The sequence below is a fragment of the Ischnura elegans genome, chromosome 4 (genome assembly GCF_921293095.1).
Source record: "Ischnura elegans chromosome 4, ioIscEleg1.1, whole genome shotgun sequence".
NCBI classification, from domain to species: Eukaryota; Metazoa; Arthropoda; class Insecta; order Odonata; family Coenagrionidae; genus Ischnura; species Ischnura elegans.
In genome coordinates, this window is record NC_060249.1 from 17,587,768 (window position 1) to 17,608,324 (window position 20,557).

Genomic DNA, 20,557 nt, shown 5'->3' on the forward strand with positions numbered 1-20,557 from the left:
GGTTACAATTTGCACAAATCTGCAAAATACCTGAACGTGTAGGCTTAAATTATGTGAATATCGGACAAAGGTCTCTCTGAAATCAAAAAAACAGTCACTGTTGGTTTGAGTACCAAAAAATAAATAAGATATGTGTGGAACGAGATGTACATAACTATTTATGATCTTATGGAAGTCTATTTTCTTAAAAAAATAATTAAGAGGACAGGAAATACTGGGGTTGAACAATCAATCTACTTGGGTAGCAATGTTCAGGGATTTGAGGAGGGGATTTAGGATGTTAAAGAAATATTAAAATAGAAGATTGATTACAAATATTTAAGTAGACGAGACTCAAGTTGGCTAATACAGATGTGTTGTCACCTACCCCGCATTTGAATGGGTTAAAAATAGTTATGTCATTGATGGTAGAGCAATCCAAATTTCATGGAGAAATAAGCTATAATTAGGGCTGTTAACTGTTACTAATATTCATGTTGATCTAACAAATGCACCCACTTTTTAACATTATGAGTATTTTTCCCATTTATTTTTTTTTCAGGGTGAAACTAATACTAAATACTACTTCATGATTTGCTTTGGTACAGCAGGAATTTTAACTATGACTTGAGTCCTCTCCCCCTAACCAACTCCTCCATCAAGCAGTTTAGTTTTCTCAGGGCGACAATAAGATGGACGGAAATTTCCGAGTGTTTAGTCCTTCCCATCAAAGTCTGAGTTCTGCACTCATTACCTTGCTGTGGACATTTTTGAAAATAGGTTAAAATGCACCGTTTTGGAAACATAATTCATTCTTCTTTCGGTTGGATTGGGGCCTCCTCTACGGAGTACCCTTGCAATTAATACTCCCATTTCTCTAATACAGTTACCCCATGAGGTTTTGGGGGGAAAGCACACAATGCGTATTGCCCACAATACACTGAAACTTAAAAATAGAAATACTCAGCACTATCACGTAAAACTGTACGGAAATTCATTAAAAATGAAAAATGTGCAATATTTGTGGTTTCAAATAAAAATATTTTCAGAATTAGCCAAGTGTACTTATTTCCTGATTGAAGCTTTCGCAGCTCATAATGAAATAATTGACATAGGAAAATGAGCAACATGACATACCAGGAGATTTAACCTTATGTTTCATGACCAAATCCTAAATTAATGGAAAAACTCATTTCCCATGGATAAGTGACCAGCGATGGGTCATGAAATCTCCAGCCAAATCTCCTGATGTATCACCCAACATACCCCCCTATGCCAATTTTGACAAGTACCTATAGGTACATACTTAGTTTCTCACAAAATTTATACATTCTTTGAAAATTTGAGAAAGAAGAAATTGAAGACAGGAATAAACCTGAGAAGATCAATAAATTAGGTAAAAGTGAAAATTTTCAAACAAAGGCCAGTCCTTAAAAGTTAATTAGAAAACAAAAGAAAATAAATAAAATTTAAGACAAAGATTGCACAGCACACAAATTAAAAATAGGACACACATCACTCAGCTAAGCAGATTGACTTATGAGATATGACAAATGAGCTGCCAATAGTCAGCTTAACTTAGTAACAGTAAGGGAAACGACCTACATAGAGGCACTCCTACACTTAAATGAGGGCCAAAGATTAGTTTATAAAAATAAACTAACAATACCCCTGTAAAATGCTATCCAACATTTAAGCAGAAAATCTCACTGCTTTCAGTTAATAGTAAAATTTGGTTTCATACATTTAACATACAAGTAAAGACAAGTATGACCATATCACATATAGCAGGCAGACTTCAAAGGCACAAAATTAAAAAAAAAGTATGAGCAATGTTGCATGGACTGATTAGAACCAACATCTCAATATTTATCATCCAATCACACATTCCATTGAGCAACCCTAATATTAAAAGAAGTAAAATTATTTTTGACTTAAGCATTTAACTGAAAATGTCCACATTAAGCACAGAACTGTGATCATAAAATATTAAAATATGTACTTTAATATAAAGTTTTAGTTTTGCTAAATAACGAGAACAACAAAAATGATTTAATCATAAATAAAAATAAAATTCCTAAGCGGAAAATACTTTTCTGGAAAATATATAATGTAAAATTTCATTATAAGTAAATGATATAGGTATATTAAAAATCTATACTTAAATTTAAGTTTTGCACATGATTGAATTATTTCCTCTTGATATAAATTATCTAACCATAAATTAATTACTGTTAAAATACCTCCTACAATAAAAGAGTAACTTATACATGATTATTCTGCCTTGATTCTGAAGGCACAGAACACTTAATAGAGTTTAAAATTCAACAACAATACCAGGGAGCACTTAAGGTAATCATATTTTTATTCCTCCCTAGCACCTAAATGCTTCATTTTCCACTGCTTGGAGAGGGATCCTCAGATTGAAGCTGCCTTGGACTAGCTTCTTCTACACTTCTGACAACTGTGGCCTCTTCACTGGTTTTCCGACTGCATTCCAAGGTTTCCGAGTCTTGGCTCTCACTTTCCTTCTCTCCTGACACAACTGGATCAGAAGTTGCACTCAAGGAGGGTTGCTCGATACTGCTGTCAACAGTCAAATCATTGACTGAATCAGGTTTTTTGTCCAATATTGGCTCCTTTGAATCTGCCATTGAATCCCCAGTTGCGCTTTGCCCCGAAATATCTCCATGAAATTCAAGTACACTGGCAGTTGTCTTCTCCTCATCGTCTCCAGCCTCCTTTTCAACTGCAAGTTGATCATTTCCATCCTTCTCCACCTCAGACACTGGATCCTTCTTTCCATCACACTCTTCCTTTCCAACTGAAGGGCACACCCCATCAGCAGCCTCCGTAGATGAATCTCCATCCTTTTCTTGACCTTCAAGCACATCATGATGGAACCCTTCTTCCGTTGCCTCCACATTTTCCTCATCCTGTGGCCTTTCAGCTTCCCCATCCATTTCATCTTGATAACCATCGGCTTCTTCATAAAATTCTTCATCTCCCTGCTCTTCCTTCCCATTAAAATCATCACTTTTTTCAATGGGATCTCCCTTAACATCAGAAGCTTCTTCTTTGCAGCCATCATTACCAACCTGGCCTCTCGTGATGGAATTATCACTGCTGTCTGATTTCTTTGCCATGTCAGCATCAGAATAATCGGCACTCTCATTGCCACTGGTGGTCGCAACGTCTTCCCAAGAGTCGTCACCACCCTCGGAGATGTTTTCATGGGAACTCTCCCTCGACAGCTCCTTCTTCTCGACCACTGGGCTCTCATCTCCCCTCATGCCCCTCACAGGAGTCTGGGACTTCACCGCTGACGGCTTCTTCTTCGGACTGCTGACCTCATGACCAGGGCCTCGGCCTGGTGGCAACGGTGGCTTTTTAGAAGATCCACTATCCCTCTGAGGAAGAATATGGTGGCTAGTCATGGGAGGGGGCCTCTTATGGAAGACCGAAGCATGGACTTCCTTCTCATCTTCTGACTGACTGCTGTAGCTCAAGCGAGGCTTCTGCCTTGGGCCCACTCGCCCTGTCCCAGGTGGATTCACTGGATTTACTACATGGGTTAGGGAAGATAGGAAAAAATTATTTCCAAGCAAATTACATTGAATACGAGGCGTGTTTTTAAAGTGAGTACCGTTTTGACATAAAAAAACAACAAGTAAGTTTTTTAAAAAATAATTTATTCAATTGAAAGGCCATACTTTACTTTTCTACATAATTCCCATTACTATTGAGGCATTTATCGTATCTTGGGACCAGCTTTTGTATGCCATCGTCAAAGAAGCTTGCCGTCTGATTAGACAACCACTGCTTCACGGTCGTTTTCAATATGTCATCATCAGAATGGCGCTGTCCCGCCATTAAGGGTGTGTTGCTGGTTGATTTTTTGACTCGCGGCGACACAATCAATGCGACAGCGTATTGTGCGACTATACAAAAACTGCACTGCGCTATTCAAAACAAAGGCATGGCATGCTGAGTGCAGGTGTCGTTTTGCTCCACAATAATGCCCGTCCACACACAGCAAATCGAACACAAGACCTTATCACTTCTTTTGGCTGGGAACAATTATATCACCCTCCATACAGTCCCGATCTAGCGCCGAGCGACTACCATTTGCTTATGCACTTGAAGAAGCATCTGGCGGGGCAGCGCCATTCCGATGAGGACGAAGTGAAAACGACCGTGAAGCAGTGGTTGTCTAATCAGGCAGCAAGCTTCTTTGACGATGGCATACAAAAGCTGGTCCCAAGATATGATAAATGCCTCAATAGTAATGGGAATTATGTAGAAAAGTAAAGTATGGCCTTTCAAGTGAGTAAATTATTTTTGAAAAAGATTTACTTGTTTTTTTTTATGTCAAAACAGTACTTACTTTAAAAACACACCTCGTATATGTATTAAGGAAGTTTAGGTAGCCAAGAGGGTAGAAAGCCTGGCTGCTGGTTATAGGATCCAGGGTTCATGCCTTGGGTGAAGCTATTGGACACCCTAAATAAAAACTCTTCAAGGTGACCCAAGGAAAGAATCTGGCCCCCATATCCTGAATGTATGAAATTCATATACCTGAGTCTAACCCATGATAAAAACACAGATGGTAATTTCCACACTACATATTTAATTTGACACTCAATGACCGAACACTGTTTCAACACTTTGTGTCATTTCCAAGGTCACACACAAAAAGGGTTGAAACCATGGTGGGACGTTGAGTGTTACATTAAATAGTGTGGAAATTACCATTTGTGTTTTTATCATGGATATAGCAAACTTCTACAAAATTAAGGCTGAAACGATTTTATACCCGAGTCTAAGTCTGGGGTGAGCTCCAAGCTTACCAATAAAAACCAAACTTCAGGTTGAATCACAGAGTGAGTAAAATGAAACTTTAAAAATCCTAGAAAATGGCTTCTCCTAAGTATATGCAAGAGAATTTTTAGTTTTGGGATAGCAAATACATTAGGACACACACAAGACGACCCGGAAGCTAGAAAAATACGTGAAAAATCTTATGGTCACAATGACATTACAGACAAATTTTGACATCCAACATTGCTGATGAGCAGAGACCAAAAATCCATCACATGAACTCTTCAAAATTAGGGAAAAAATTGTTTGTAACAATTAATTAAAATTAATTAGTAAAAAAAATGTATGTAAATAATTGTTTGTTAGTGTTGCACCAATCTGTTTCAAGAAATATTCTTATTAACCCAAAATTCTCATCTGCGAAATGCCATTAGCTTTGTTGAGATGTGTATTATCAAGTGCATCATGCATAAGGGTCATTCCATGTCAGTTCATCCAGGCATGACACCCACCGACTCGGATTTTGATGAAACTTGGCAATTTTCATCCTTCCATGTAGGAATGAAACAGTGTAAAATATTTCTTGGCTATCTCCAATAGTTTTCATCTGATTCGTATGAAAATTTGCAGGGTTACTATAGAAGTCATGAGGATTCCAATAACTAACTGAAAAATATCCTAAGGGATATTGGAAACTCTCTAAACCCATATGTTTCATAAGATTTTAGAAAATTTTGCGTCAAAAACATGGTTCTGTAAAACATCAAATTTTGACCATACCTTAAGGAATATTAGAAAAAAAATAGTTTAACTTGATTCAGATATTGCCTCAGGTCAAAATTTGATGTTTCATAGAAACATGTTTTTTACGCAAAATTTTCTAAAATCTTATGAAACATATGGGTTTAGAGAGTTTCCAATATCCCTTAGGATATTTTTCAGTTAGTTATTGGAATCTTCATGACTTCTATAGTAAACCTGCAAATTTTCATACGAATTGGATGACAACTATGGCTGAGACAAATTATTTCCCTCTGGAGGTACAAGTGCCTCTGGAGACCGCATTCATTGAAAAACTGCAGTTTCACCCAAACATCAAATGGTTGTGAAAAAAAAACTATTGGAGATAGCCAAGAAATATTTTACATTGTATCATTCCTACATGGAAGGATGAAAATTGCCAAGCTTCATCAAAATCCGAGTCGGTGGGTGTCATGCCTGGATGAACTGACATGGAATGACCCATAAGAGAGTTAAGTAATTAAAAAAAAGCCTTACCTTTTACACTTTTGATAGGTTTGTTTGATACCGAAATTTTAATTGAATCTCCACAGCTACTTATATACCTATGTTCAAATCCCAAATCCTCTTCCAGGTCATCATCATTAATATCATTGCACGAAGCACCTACAATCATAACTAAGTTTTAGTCACATGCCACTACAAAATGCAGATAATAAGATATTACAGAAAACACACATAATGGGGTCGTTCACTCAGACTCAAAATCATTATTACAGTAAATCCTCTATGTAGTGAACCTCATTACATCATAAACCTCCACTCTTCATACCACCCCGACGGTCCCGTCAGATTTACATGTACATTTATAGGCAAACATCTTTGCAGTGAGCCTATTTGTCTCATAAAACCTCCACTTATCATACCAAGAAGACACCCCCGAGACTGCCGAACTACCTCCCCAAATTGTACCGAGAAAACTAGAGACCATTAATGCAGCCGCAATTACGTACATGGAATGAGATTTCCTGCAATAAATGTTTCACACTTATTTTTTTTCTTTCATGCCTTTAATATACTGTAATTTTCATGTTAACCATTAGTTATGACCATTTTGTTCCATATGAGAGCATAACTAACAGTAAATAAGAAAAAAGGTATCCAACTCTCCTAATCATTCTAAGTGACTGTTGAATTAAGAGAGATCAAATCGTTTTCTCTTGAATCATGGCAAAAATCATGCAATAGCGCTCGCTTTGTGGTATCACTAAATAATAAATATATGTTCACTTATTCATGCATGTTTATTTAAATGCATAAATATAATGGTTTAAAAGACAGCAGTGCCTTTCATTTCCAAAGGATATGAAAAAATGGTGCATTAAGAGCAGTATTTTGTATTTCAAATAGTCCTTGGCCTGTATTTTGCCCAGCCCTGATTGTAATACATGGACCCCTTTTTTAACTTTGCTGTGTCCTCTCTGGACTGACAAACAATAAAGAAGGGATGGGAAATTAAGAGTTCTGGTTCATTTACTCAATCCATTAGAACCATTCACTGAGGCAAGGAATCACTCAGAAAGAGTGCAAACCACAACAAGCAATGGGAGGATTATGCACAATACCGAGGAGCAGTTGATAAGTGGAAAAATGAGCTCGCATGAGCTGGTGATACCATAAATATGGAGGGTCAAAAAATGACTTTTTTCCTAATCAAATTTGCCCTAAGTGGGAAAGTTGTCTACTTATATGCATCAGGGTCTCAGAACCCAATTTTTTTCAAAATTGGATAATGATAACCACTGCATTGAAACCATTAAAATATTTAGATAAACTTAAAACTTCATGAATATTATGCTGGAAGTTATTGCTGAAATGAGCTAAGTTGCAGCGATTACTTCTCCATGGGTGTTGGGTCTTCAAATTCCGCCTGAATTTTTACAAAATTTTAAACCATATAAAATGTTATTTTTTGGTCCATCCTAACCGTCAACTCATCAGCGAAAGGGTTAAGGTCATCGATTTTTTTTGCTTGAGAAGCAGGCGTCACAATCAAAAAATAGAAAAACTGGTCTCTTTAACTTTTCCAACATTCTCACTATCAACAATTCAACAAAATTGGTGAACGAGCCCATTTCTTACGTTATTTCACAAATGGCAAGAAAAAATTCAGCATGCTTCACACCAAATATGTACTTTTTATTTAAGAATTCACCAAATGAAGCTTAATGGTTCTCATATGCAATTAACTTCAATAACCAAAATGTGCAAATAGCCCTCCTACATCCATGATATGTGCATATAACCTTATTTCAGAACATGAACATGGATGTACCACTTGGAAACTGTATAGTAATGGATACATACTTGTCAGAAAAATAAATAAACTTTAGCCGACTAACAAGGATCATTCATGAAGTACCCCTCTTTGATTTTGTTTTAATTTAGAGAGATGGTAGACTATCATGACTAATCAACTACTGCAAAATTTTCCATGCCCACATGGCCCAAGAGCCGAGTAATTAGCTTCCAAAGTTACATGCCCACAACCCATTTTTTTGGTGAATAGCCCCTCGCTCATGGACTGGCAGTTGAGACTCTGGTGGCAAGCCATGGTGGGAATGCCTTCTGACAAAAATTACTCCAAGACAGGACTTCCAACATCATTAGAAAATTTCAAAATTGCAAACTAAAATGAAGGACCAATGAAAATGACCTTGGTTAACCTCTCAAGAATTATACTCAAGAATTTAACTTTGAACAATGCAGTGATGAGAAGTCACTGGAAGATGTTTGGTTAGGATTAATTTTCATTCTCCAATTTGTGTGGGATTATTTACAGTCACTCAACAAAGTGAAAAAAATAATGCATGTACTTGCCTTCACTGAAATTGAAAGCAACCGTCTTTTTATCTTCAGATGCTCCTTTTGCATAATAAACTGTTTTCACAGGCTTATCAGAAGGTCTCATTTCATTCTCCTTTGGAGGAAGAGGTGATTTAGCCAAATCGTTAGTCACTGTGCGCTGTATTTTAAAATCTTCACCATCTAAGATAAAAAAGACATTAGCAATGAAAACATGAAAATTGAGGTAGATGACTGCATGAAAGCCTGAACATGTTTGGTATTTACCTCTTTTTTTCTTTTTAGAAAATGCAGGCCTGGATTGATACTCCTGATTTTCACTGCAATTAGGAATACAAGTTAATTGTTTAGCTCACATCTAAAAATTTCGTTCCCCTTATTGAGCATACTACAAGTGGAATACATATTTCAATCCTGTCACGTAAGGGCAGTGAAATAAGGGTTATTTGCTTTGGGAAAAAATTCCTCATATTTTTCCCATATTCCATACATTTTTATTTTACAAATTAACTATGCATTTTGATGCATGTTATTGTCATCAGATCGATTAGACACCTTAGAAATCTAACGATGATGATGATGATCTGATTATGAAGCCATGATTCAAAACCCATTCTTAATATTTGCAATGCAAAAGTGGACGAAACAAAAAATTTTTATTTAGTTCATTCACTGTGTTGCTCAAACACATCTTGCCTAACACAGTTGAATTCATCACTAACCTTTGACTTTCCAGGTCACTGTGCTGAGCACAGCACTATCTAGGTTCCTTGATTCCTACAGCAATTTCAGGCGAAGTCAATAAGTCATTTTGTGTGTCCCATCAAATTTATTACATGGAGGTTTTACATTGGCAATTGGCAATGATAATACATAAGTACATTTAGTAGATTTATTAAAGTAATGTAGTTGTGCTAAAAAGGTTCATCTTTACTCAGTGTACAAGATGCAAAAGGATAGAAATCTCTGTAATGAAACAAGTAAAGAGTTTGATTCATGATACTTTGAAATTTTTTAACTGTGCTAAACAAAGAAAATAGAAAAATGATTCCATTTTGTCTCTACTTCCAAAAAAATAATTAACCTATACATCGCTGCTAAACAAGTGCCTTAAAATGAAGCTACAAAAATGTCTGAGTGATCCATAAGGAGATAGATAGCATTTTCTCTAAATGGGTTCATCCATTGGATTTATTTGCTCCAAGAATATATTACTTTTTGGAAGGTGATAAAACAATCAAAATGGACCAAGCTTGAAAGAGAAATTAATTGGAAGAGAAACTTACTCTTGAGATAACTTTTCTGAGTCCCACTCCCTCCGCCAATTCCCTTCAGCTGTCCTCTGCCGAGTAATGCGATCTTGATCTATTTTCTCTCTCTCTGCCCTCCAGGCTTGATACTCGGGTGGTTGCTGAGGGCCTTGCATCGAGAACTGATTGCCACCACTTCCCCCACGCCTACCTCCGCGCATGGGGCTTCCTCTTCCCTAATGTCAACAAACAGTGAGTCAGTAAAGGTCACTTCATTAAAAATATAAGCAATAAGGGGAACATTGAGCATGAGATTCCAGGCCCCTTATGTCAGTGGAGGAATTCATGTTGTCAGTGGAGGAAAAAGTTGGCGTGGAACAAGGTGAAACAAGCACAAAAATTAGCAAGAGGTTTGGTCATTTATGAATTTTGATCATGACCACGGAAGCCTTCATTCTATTAACAGTTTTGCTATACAGTTTTTTCGTGCTTGTTCGTAAAAGAAAATATTACTACTTCCTGGGACTGCGGTTGAGGTTTGCAATTTAAAAAAAAATTGGTGTAATCTAAACATCATATTATTTTGCTTTGAATGATTGAGAGTTGACTGCAATTCATAAATCAACAGTTAGCAAGTGCAGAACTTTCTGACCACAAACTAGCATCAACTTTTATATGAACTGAACTTTCAAAAATGAAATATTTTCCTAACTACTGTCGGCGTCAAAATGATGTGCCGCTGTACTTTGTGAATTTATATCTGGACTTCTGTGCATGCCATAAAAATAAATAATATGTCACTTTAAAGGAAATTTTATTCTTAATTCTTATTTTTTTTATTTTATAAAAAATTTAAAAATGTAGACACGCGAGTGCAATAAATGACTCTGCGCACCATAAAATCAGCCGTTTTGTCAACTTCATGAACTTTGTAACTCAACCTAGGGAAAACTACTTCGTCTACAACATTCATCTTCCACAAGTAGTTTCAAACATTAATGTAGATTAATAAAGTGGCCTTTGCATATTTTTAAAATGCATATTTTGATGTAAAATAATGAAAATGTTTAAACATTATCTAGTCCTACAGTTTACCCCGAAAGAAAAAATAAAATTTATAGAAGCACTTCTAAATTTATTTGAAAATTTTCTATGATCCATAATCTATGGCAATATTTATATTTATGAATGTCAATAAATTCTACCTATTATATTACAATAAATTCTACTAATGTCATGTTGCCAAACGTGCCAGGCCAGTGCTGGTTACCAGGAATCAAAGTTTAGCGCGCAAGACGTGGCAACGCAGCTTTCGTTCGCTCCGGCGTATTTTTTAATGCCCATACATAATCTATAATACATAAAAATCATGCATTTTCGGATCATAGAAAATTTTCAAATAAATTAAGGTGTGTTACTATTAATTTTATTTTTTTCTTTCGGGGTAAACTGTAGGACTAGATAATGTTTAAACATTTTATTATTTTACAACAAAATATGCATTTTAAAAATATGCAAAGGCCACTTTATTAATCTACATTAATGTTTGAAACTACTTGTGGAAGATGAATGTTGTAGACGAAGTAGTTTTCCCTAGGTTGAGTTACAAAGTTCATGAAGTTGACAAAACGGCTGATTTTATGGTGTGCGGAGTCATTTATTGCACTCGCGTGTCTACATTTTTAAATTTCTTATAAAATAAAAAAAATAAGAATTAAGAATAAAATTTCCTTTAAAGTGACATATTATTTATTTTTATGGCATGCACAGAAGTCCAGATATAAATTTGCAAAGTACAGCGGCACATCATTTTGACGCCGACAGTAGTTAAAGAGTAAAATGTACCATGTAACATATCAAGATCCTGTCAGGGACCAGCAAGGATACACTCCTCACGCCGGGTGTACAATAGGGCGGATCGGAAAAATCGATTTTTTTCAAATCCATCTGGCCCATTGAAAAAAAGTTGTGGGACCGATCAAAAATAAGGCCTGAAAAATTTGAGACCTCTAGGTGAACCCCTGACCCTCGCTCAAATGAGATTTAGGGGGGGAGGGTCCAATTTCGAAAAATATAATATTTTATGGTCATTTCCTACAGATTTTGCCGAGTTACTGCCCTTTTGGGCGAAAATTTCGTGCATTTTGACGTATCTGCCACCGTTTAGCCACAAAATGCCTTATTTGAGTCCGCGTCCGCGAAGAAAATATTCCAACGCCCACGCAGCGTCGCGGATACAAGAGCGGCAGGCCAATCCCGTCCCCTCCCCGCTCGCTTCTCCCCCTCCCACGCCTCGAGTACAGCAAAATTCATCCTGCGTGTGCTGTTAGGAGGGAGTTCATCCTTGATAATATAAATCGGAAGATGGTGGCAGGTAAAATATGATGAGTAGTGAGACGACTTGTTTCTTATTTGGCGCCTCGTCGGCGTTAAACAAATCGATGTTACCAACTTTTAGAGAAGTGATGAATTATTTATACATGCCTCAGCCCAAATGCACCATAATTCACACCCAGTGCGTATTTATTCGTAAGTCTAACTAATATTTGATGTTTCAGCATCATCTGTGGAGGAACAATCACGAAAGAATTAATCTGCTTTCCAGTCTGTATTTCTTATGTCTGTGTCATTCCTCATCTTTCGCTGCTATCAACAAAGTTTTGGTGAATTCCTTCACGAATCTCTCGTCCGGATGTACACGGAAAAAAAAGATTTGATTAAAACTATCGAACTGGTGTGATAGGGAGTATTTTTGTTAAATATACTTAAACTTTGATGCAAATTATCAAGCACTTGATTTATTTTACCAAAAACAAAATCATTTCTACCAACTTATCTTTTATGTAAGGCCTGTTTAAGAATCTTTCAACTGCAAATGTGTATTGGTATAAACATAAGAGGAACGATAGACCGTTCGATAGATTACGAAACACTTGGTAAATTCTATCAAACCAAATTTGCATAGCAATGTAGAGTTTGATAATTTTTACCAAACAAGCAATCACCTTCGTAAAATTAATCATAACTTCGATAAAAATTATCAAACTCAGAATCGTATTGAATTAATTCGGTTATTTTTACGAAACTCTTCCGTACAATTGACCAAATTATGCAATACCAAAATGTTTGATGAAATATATCAAGAGCTCATGCTAGCGTTTGGTAAAATAAATCAAGTGCTTGATAATTTGCATCAAAGTTTAAGTATATTTAACAAAAATACTCCCTATCACACCAGTTCGATAGTTTTAATCAAATCTTTTTTTTCCGTGTACATCCGGACGAGAGATTCGTGAAGGAATTCACCAAAACTTTGTTGATAGCAGCGAAAGATGAGGAATGACACAGACATAAGAAATACAGACTGGAAAGCAGATTAATTCTTTCGTGATTGTTCCTCCACAGATGATGCTGAAACATCAAATATTAGTTAGACTTACGAATAAATACGCACTGGGTGTGAATTATGGTGCATTTGGGCTGAGGCATGTATAAATAATTCATCACTTCTCTAAAAGTTGGTAACATCGATTTGTTTAACGCCGACGAGGCGCCAAATAAGAAACAAGTCGTCTCACTACTCATCATATTTTACCTGCCACCATCTTCCGATTTATATTATCAAGGATGAACTCCCTCCTAACAGCACACGCAGGATGAATTTTGCTGTACTCGAGGCGTGGGAGGGGGAGAAGCGAGCGGGGAGGGGACGGGATTGGCCTGCCGCTCTTGTATCCGCGACGCTGCGTGGGCGTTGGAATATTTTCTTCGCGGACGCGGACTCAAATAAGGCATTTTGTGGCTAAACGGTGGCAGATACGTCAAAATGCACGAAATTTTCGCCCAAAAGGGCAGTAACTCGGCAAAATCTGTAGGAAATGACCATAAAATATTATATTTTTCGAAATTGGACCCTCCCCCCCTAAATCTCATTTGAGCGAGGGTCAGGGGTTCACCTAGAGGTCTCAAATTTTTCAGGCCTTATTTTTGATCGGTCCCACAACTTTTTTTCAATGGGCCAGATGGATTTGAAAAAAATCGATTTTTCCGATCCGCCCTAGTGTACAAGTCTGATACTTATGCACCCCGCACCTCAAGAGGAAAATGGAAGGGAAGGAAAATAGACATGAAGTACAGCTCTGATTACTAGAACAATGATTCCTCCAGGGTAGGAGTAGGAGAGGAAGGTTGGAAAAATCTCATGCCATCATTAAGGCAACAAGAGGTAACACTAGATAAACCAGATTCCATGCTCCCAGAAAGAAATTTAGTGATGACAATAGAATTCATAATAGGGTAGAACAATAGGTATTTAGTAGAGATGAATCGGATAGCAGATTTCTCGAACTCGAATATCGAATTCGAATATTAAATCATTGCTTGAATATTTGAATACCCCGAATTTCAAATACCTCGAATACTAGAATTGCGCAAAGCATATTAAACGCACATTTTTCTTCTATTTCACTTGATGAATGTATAAATAAAAAAGTAAACATCAAATTCATTTTTTTAAATCAACTTTCTTATTTTGAATTAATTCCCCACATTGATTGTTGTTGCTTTACATCAGCAATTTTCAGTTGCACTTTTCCTAAGGTATCGCTTTTGTTGGGTGACTTTGTTTAGACAGACTTGTCAGCTCCAAAGCCAACTGATTTTTTATCATCTCAACTTTATTTGAATCTTGGAAATCACTGATTTTGAATCGTACATCAAGGAATGCTGCAAAAGTGAATAATTGTTCTTTTTCCAGAAATTCATACCAAGTTTCAATGGAAAACAGCAAATCAGTGATGAAACCTTGTAGATAACTATGCAAAAACTTCTTAGTTTCTAGGAAATTAATAATGCTTTCACAAGGGGGATAACTTAAGAAACTGTGACTGCACTTCCCATGGCAAGAACTCTTGCTCCAACAGAAACATCCAGAAAATCAATCATTGATTGATAGCATCGCGCCTTCAGCCAGGGGCCCACGCATATGCCGCTTTTTACTATTATTTTCATAAAAATTTCGATGCTTTTTCAACTTTGACGCGTTATTGCGGAGCCGTCGTTTGGCATCAGGAAACAAAAGAAACAAAACTGACGTCAGGGGAATCCCGCATCCTTGCAGTCTTCAAATTCGTGATGATCTTTCCAATGAGTGGAACGGTTCGGGAGCAGTAGCTCAATGTGAAACGGAAGGTACCCCAAAAGTCGATTTTTTTCCTGCCATTTGTAATTTTTTTGAGGGGTTTCGTGGGGGAAACTGGGGCTTTTTGGATTTTTTCCCCCGATCATTTTCGGTTCCCCATGTCGAACGATATCTTTTCACCACTTTTACCTGCGCATTTGATGTAGTTCGTCCACTCACCTAAAATGGCGCTGCATGCACTAAACAACTAGTCCTCTACGTTTTTCCGAGTCAACTAACAAAGACGTGCATGCAACAGTGTATGGTGTGCAATTCAAAGTATTCGAGATCGTACTTTTAGCATAATTATTCGAGATCTCAAATATCGAATACTTTCTAGTATTCAATATATTCGAGTATTCACGGATACTATTCGCGCATCTCTAGTATTTAGTGATGACAGTAGGAGCGAGGACCCAAGGGTGGGCTCGTGGGGTTACTCTCCTGAGGGCCGTGTCTGTAAGCCTTCGCTTGTCACCCGCAGACCTCAGAAGGGGGAGGACAGGGAAGGAAATAGGATAGGAGAAGCTGCCATGATGAGAACAACAACACCTCCTACGGAAGGATAGGAATGGAAGGTAGGGGAGGTAGGGGATAGGGACAAACCCGTGCTGCCATGGGGACAAGAAGGCCCATTACTAGCGAAACCTTGACTTAATTTGCCAACATAATTAGAAGATTATTCTATAATGAGAAAAATCCACTGATCATTATTTAGTGATGACAAAATTCTTTCTGAAAAAAAACTTTCTTGGGTTTAACCTCACGATTTTCCAGGAAACTAGATATTCAGCAACTCCCAATGGCTGTTTCTTCCAAGGGACCAATTTCCCAAAGAAGAAGTAAGCAGAGGGAGACGGGAAGCATCCAGGTTCCAAAAACACATCACGTATGACCCAAGAAAGATTATTTTATTTTGTGGAGTTACCAACTGCAAAAGCCTTAACTAAGCTCATTGAATTCCGTACATGCAAATAATGAAATCAGCTCTTAAGACTTGACTGAACCAAAAGCAAATAGATTCTTCAGATGGTGATTATTTACCCGATTCCATGCTCCTCGGCCTCTTCCACGTCCATGCTGACCCCTGAACTCCCCATCGGACACATTCTCCCGTGATGCTTTGCCTGCATTAGGTGAGTAGTCCCCTTTGGGCTGATCCCGGGTGTGATCCGTCAGAAATGTGTAGACTGGATCTGGGGGAGGGCCATCCTTCTAAAGAAATTTGAGAGAGCAAATAACTGATTACGTATCGAGAGAAATGGACATTGGAAATGAAGATAGTCAAAATTATCTGAATGCCACTCCTCTCAATTAAATGAACGAGGACTAATTGAAAACAAGAGGAGCATGGTAGCCTAGTAGTTAAATTGCCGGGCTACTGACCGAAGTACTCCGTGTTGAAATCCCAGATGAAGCGTTTGGACACTCTAAAAATAATTACTCAATTCAATAAATAAGTACCCAATTTCAAGGTGTCCAAACATACAAGTTAAATGATCCAAACCATCCTTTTAATGATAATAGCCTTGATGCAACAAAACAGCTGTGTCTTGTGGAGTTCCTCAGAGACACAGTATTTGCTAGGGGAAACAAGGTATGTATATATGTGGCATCGATTCATGCATACTTTGGCACGCAAGCATGAAAGGTGAAATATGTAAGTATGTATCTGAAACCACCAAATCGATAGCTTCCTGAAAATGCTAATACATATTCTGCAAATGGTAAAGCAGAGGTTTGGGATATATGAACTACAATTTGGACTGTAATTCATTTCATACATACAAGCATTATCTTCATAATTAGGCATACAATTCTTTTATTTTCATGTATAGGCTACATGCAGATGTAATAAGGCCAGGTCAACTGATTTTACTTTGCCATATGAGATGTTAACTCTAATTAAGTCTAAAAATAACACACTGCGACTTACATCAGAAAAGTTGGTTATTTTCTTCACATGTGGTGGAGGCTTGGGGTTGGGGCTGTACGACTTTTCAGGGACCTTCTTTTCAAATCTAGGGTTCCTGTTAGTGACTGGAGGCCTGCTGATAGGCTGCCTTTCTAAAGGATTGGTTTCAGAAGGAGTGAATTTAACCGTAGCATTCAATTTTTCAGCAATCTGCCTGTCAGCTTCCACTTCCTGTACAGGGATAAAATACATTACCATTTAAGTACAGCAGATGTACACACATTAAACAAATAAATTAGATAAGAATACATTATTTGAAAAGAATAAACATCAGGCCAAATTTAAAAAAATTGTCATTACCTTCAAAATATAACATGTAAATAGGGATGGACCACTACACAAATGCTAACAATTCTATCCCATGCTTTCCTACCAATTGAAAGCCAAAATTCATTTTCAACACATTTTCATTATTCATTACAGCTCAATTCATAACATCTGACTTGAAAGGACCCTAACCACTATTCCTTGTTTAAATGTCCACTTCTATGCTTTAATAGTAGATCCACAAATAGCAATTATGATTTTGAAATTGATATAATTTAGAGGATCTTCCAATCTATAACCAGTTCACTTGGGAACAAAAATGTTCCACAGCGGGAAAATTGTGAACCAACCACCATAATCTGGAGCTTACAAGGACTAAGTGCATCAGGACCTTCAAGTTCCAGAGAGGAAAAGGGGAGACCAAGATGAAACAACTGTTTCAGAAGAACTTCCAATTGTTAATTATGCCAATTACAGGCCGTAAATTATAAAATAAGATCACTTTTGGGAAAATGACTTTCTTAAGGTCTGTTTACATGATGCAATAACACGTACATGTTAATGTTCATTTGTGTGAATGATTTTTGTGGACCGGAACGGCGCATGTACAAATGCATGAACCAAATTAGAATAAGTTCCATTTTCTGTTCATGTATTCGCACAAGTTGGCTGGTAACACGGTATATTTTCGTGTTCATTCTTGCATTTATATATTTAGACATTAACTCAAGACTGCCCTGATCTTTCCCAGAGTGCTCTGTGGTGGGCAGTTCAAGCACAGCACTCCATTAACCTGAGGGAATTATAAGCCGCAGTCTCTTTAGTGTCATTCGTTAAGAGCGTGCTAATGCTCATACCAGGAGTCTCTGGACCCTTTCCTCCCAACCCTTCTCTCATGATGTGAATGAGTAGATGACGTTATTTGTTGCCTTTTCCAAATGGTTTGGAGGCATATGCATATAAACAATATTAGGCCATGAGGTACATGGTACAGGTGATGAAGGATATCTACAAAAAGAAGTACAACATTGTATAAAGATCGACAAAATGAATTGATTTGAGAGCTGCAGATACAATGTGAATAATGAAAATCTTTTCATGCCGATATCACCTAAATAGGGTATATTCTCTACTTCCGTTATAGAATATATCTATAGAGACTCAAATATTGTGTAATTAGCTTTGTATGTATTTTGTGCATAGTCATTTTTAAAAGTAGACAACCTATACTATTCATTCAATGAATAGTCACAGGGTCTTAGTGGTATTATTATGAGAGAAATATAGAGCTCAGACGTTGAAAAAGAAGATGAGAAAGAAATTTCCAATTAAAAAGGAAACATACCTTACGCCTCCTTTCAATTTCTTCATTCCTTTTCCTGATCCGTTCAATTTTTTCATCAAGAGCAGCTTCTTGGTCTTTTTGAGACATCTGTAATGGAAAGGAGCCCTTGCAATGCAAAAGAAAATACATACTCATCAGTTGTGCAGCGAGGGGAGTTTTGGGGGATAAAACCCCCCCAGAGCTCGGAGAAATTTTTAAGTTTATTGCATTTTACTTAATTAAAAACTTTCATATCCTCACCATCTACAGCCTCTTTGTGTTTCGCAGCATTGTGCACATTAAAGATAACTTAGAAACCTACCCCATACGATCCACCATCCACTCTCATGACACCAGGGCTAAAAATAACCTAAATATTAATTACTGTAAGCTGTATAAGACCCACAACCAGTCTGACAATTTGGGAGTAAAATTATTTAATAAATTACCCAGCAAAGCCAGATCAGTGAGCATCACAAGACTGAAAAATGTGCTGGAAAAGTGGCTGTGCAATAATCCACTGTACTCAATTCATGAATATTTTGAGCAAGACTTTTCTTCTCTTTCATTATAAATGTAATCTTTGTAATGTATGTGTTTCTAATGTTTTGATCCAATGTACATGTTTTGAATGTTTTTGTTGTATTGAATGTTTTTATAAATGTGTTGTATACGATAACTTGACAACATCTGCGAGGGCCAATCCTCGCCGTGGATGAATAAAGATTATTATTATTATTAGAATGATATTACTAACAAAATACCGTAAGTATTAATAAAATATCCCTCAGAAAGCCCTAAAACTCATAATTTTGAACCGTTTATCTTAAAATTCCGCAATTTACTAATCTCGCACCTACCACTTATCCTGGTGGATATACCAAATCCCCACATACCCCGGTATTAGTAGCACCTAAACCTCCCCCAGCCTTAATTCCTGGCTGCACCCCTGATACTGATAACAATAAACCCTCAAGAAAGTAAGGTTAAAGGCAAGATGGAGACTGTTTTCTGATAACTCTAATGTTAGTGGATTTTTATTAATTGACTTTACACCTCATATAAAATTATTCTTTATTTAATAATACTGAGATGGCAAGGATTAGCGTTGGTGTTTATTAGAACCGCACAATTGAAAGTAATACATAATTTCATTAAATGAGATACCAGGATAAGAAGCACAGATATGTACTTGGTTAGCAGATGGTGGGTGATATTTTTCATATTTTCTTTGAGAAAGTGTAGCAGCTTACATGAGCTTCAGAGGAGTTCTCTACAAATCTAAAGAACCCAAAAGTTGTCCATCCGGTGTTTTATAAACCAATAATCGTATCCGGAAATCATGGAAATGGCTACTGAAAGGATGTGAGGGTCCAGGAAATGGAAGGCTTTGGTCAATACAATACTAAAAATGGGCACACCGATCAAAAATACTTTGCTAACAAGAGTAATTAATAATAGCGCTCGGCTATACACTAGTGGCTATAGAGATGAATGCACTTCCAGTAAATAATTCGAAACCTTTGCCTATCAAGCTAATCACTAACTGGGGGTGGGTCAGAGCAAAATGTAAACAATGATTATTCAAGCTAGGAAGCAGGCAAAGTCAGAGCATTTGGCACAAATTAAAAATAATATTATACAGAAAACGTTAAGAAAGTTAACTGGGAACTTTATTTGTACTGGATTATAACTAAAGCCCATCAGACAAATGTATAAAATGACCGGCCTCGATAATTGAACGCGAATCTTATTCTTAAACAAGAGGCCCTTTGGTACGAGGTATGCATTCCACACTTTCATAGACTCAAATGATCTGCTGAAAAATGCTTAGCAGAGTTAACATATTTTTATTCACATCCAAAGCTTTTTAATAGCTCAATGATTGGAGAAATATTCATGCTTTACCTCGTCGAAGAAATAGATCAGAACCGCGACGCCAACGATTTATTTAACGTTTCTCCTTCTTCCATCGATGAATTGGAGCATATAATTCTTCCACGCCTCAGCAAGAGAGGGGCTACGACGTGGATTTTTTTTCTTATGCCATGGTAATCCAAACAATAAAAATTGAAAACATAAACCCAAATAATCCAATTTCAAGACACGCGTTAGCGTTAGTCAAATGTTATGAAGTGTTATTTCGGGCAATAGCA

The 20,557-nt window shown here is 37.0% G+C and overlaps 1 protein-coding gene across 2 annotated transcripts; it reads right to left on the minus strand.

Moving 5' to 3' along the window:
• Positions 1-546: 546 nt before the first annotated feature.
• On the minus strand, positions 547-20,531 carry LOC124157105. Of its 2 annotated transcripts, none has more exons than XM_046531597.1 (9): positions 20,310-20,531; positions 18,423-18,509; positions 16,772-16,981; positions 15,880-16,050; positions 9,693-9,892; positions 8,674-8,726; positions 8,422-8,589; positions 6,079-6,207; positions 547-3,544 (listed from the first exon to the last, which is right to left on the minus strand). In XM_046531597.1, exons 2-9 carry the CDS (start codon positions 18,507-18,509, stop codon positions 2,370-2,372), a joined length of 2,193 nt encoding a protein of 730 aa, XP_046387553.1. In that variant the 5' UTR covers positions 20,310-20,531; the 3' UTR covers positions 547-2,369. The 2 variants fall into 2 exon arrangements, with proteins under 2 accessions (XP_046387553.1, XP_046387554.1); XM_046531598.1 differs by having other exon boundaries at positions 18,423-18,527.
• Positions 20,532-20,557: the final 26 nt, after the last annotated feature.

Excerpts from the sequence above, each read along its gene's own strand:
- LOC124157105 (XM_046531597.1), bottom strand. The coding sequence starts at position 18,509 with ATGTCTCAAAAAGACCAAGAAGCTGCTCTTGATGAAAAAATTGAACGG. Across the intron at positions 6,208-8,421 it reads TGCTTTCAATTTCAGTGAAG|GTGCTTCGTGCAATGATATT; the intron begins GCAAGTACATGC and ends TTATGATTGTAG. Across the intron at positions 3,545-6,078 it reads ACCTATCAAAAGTGTAAAAG|TAAATCCAGTGAATCCACCT; the intron begins GTAAGGCTTTTT and ends TAACCCATGTAG.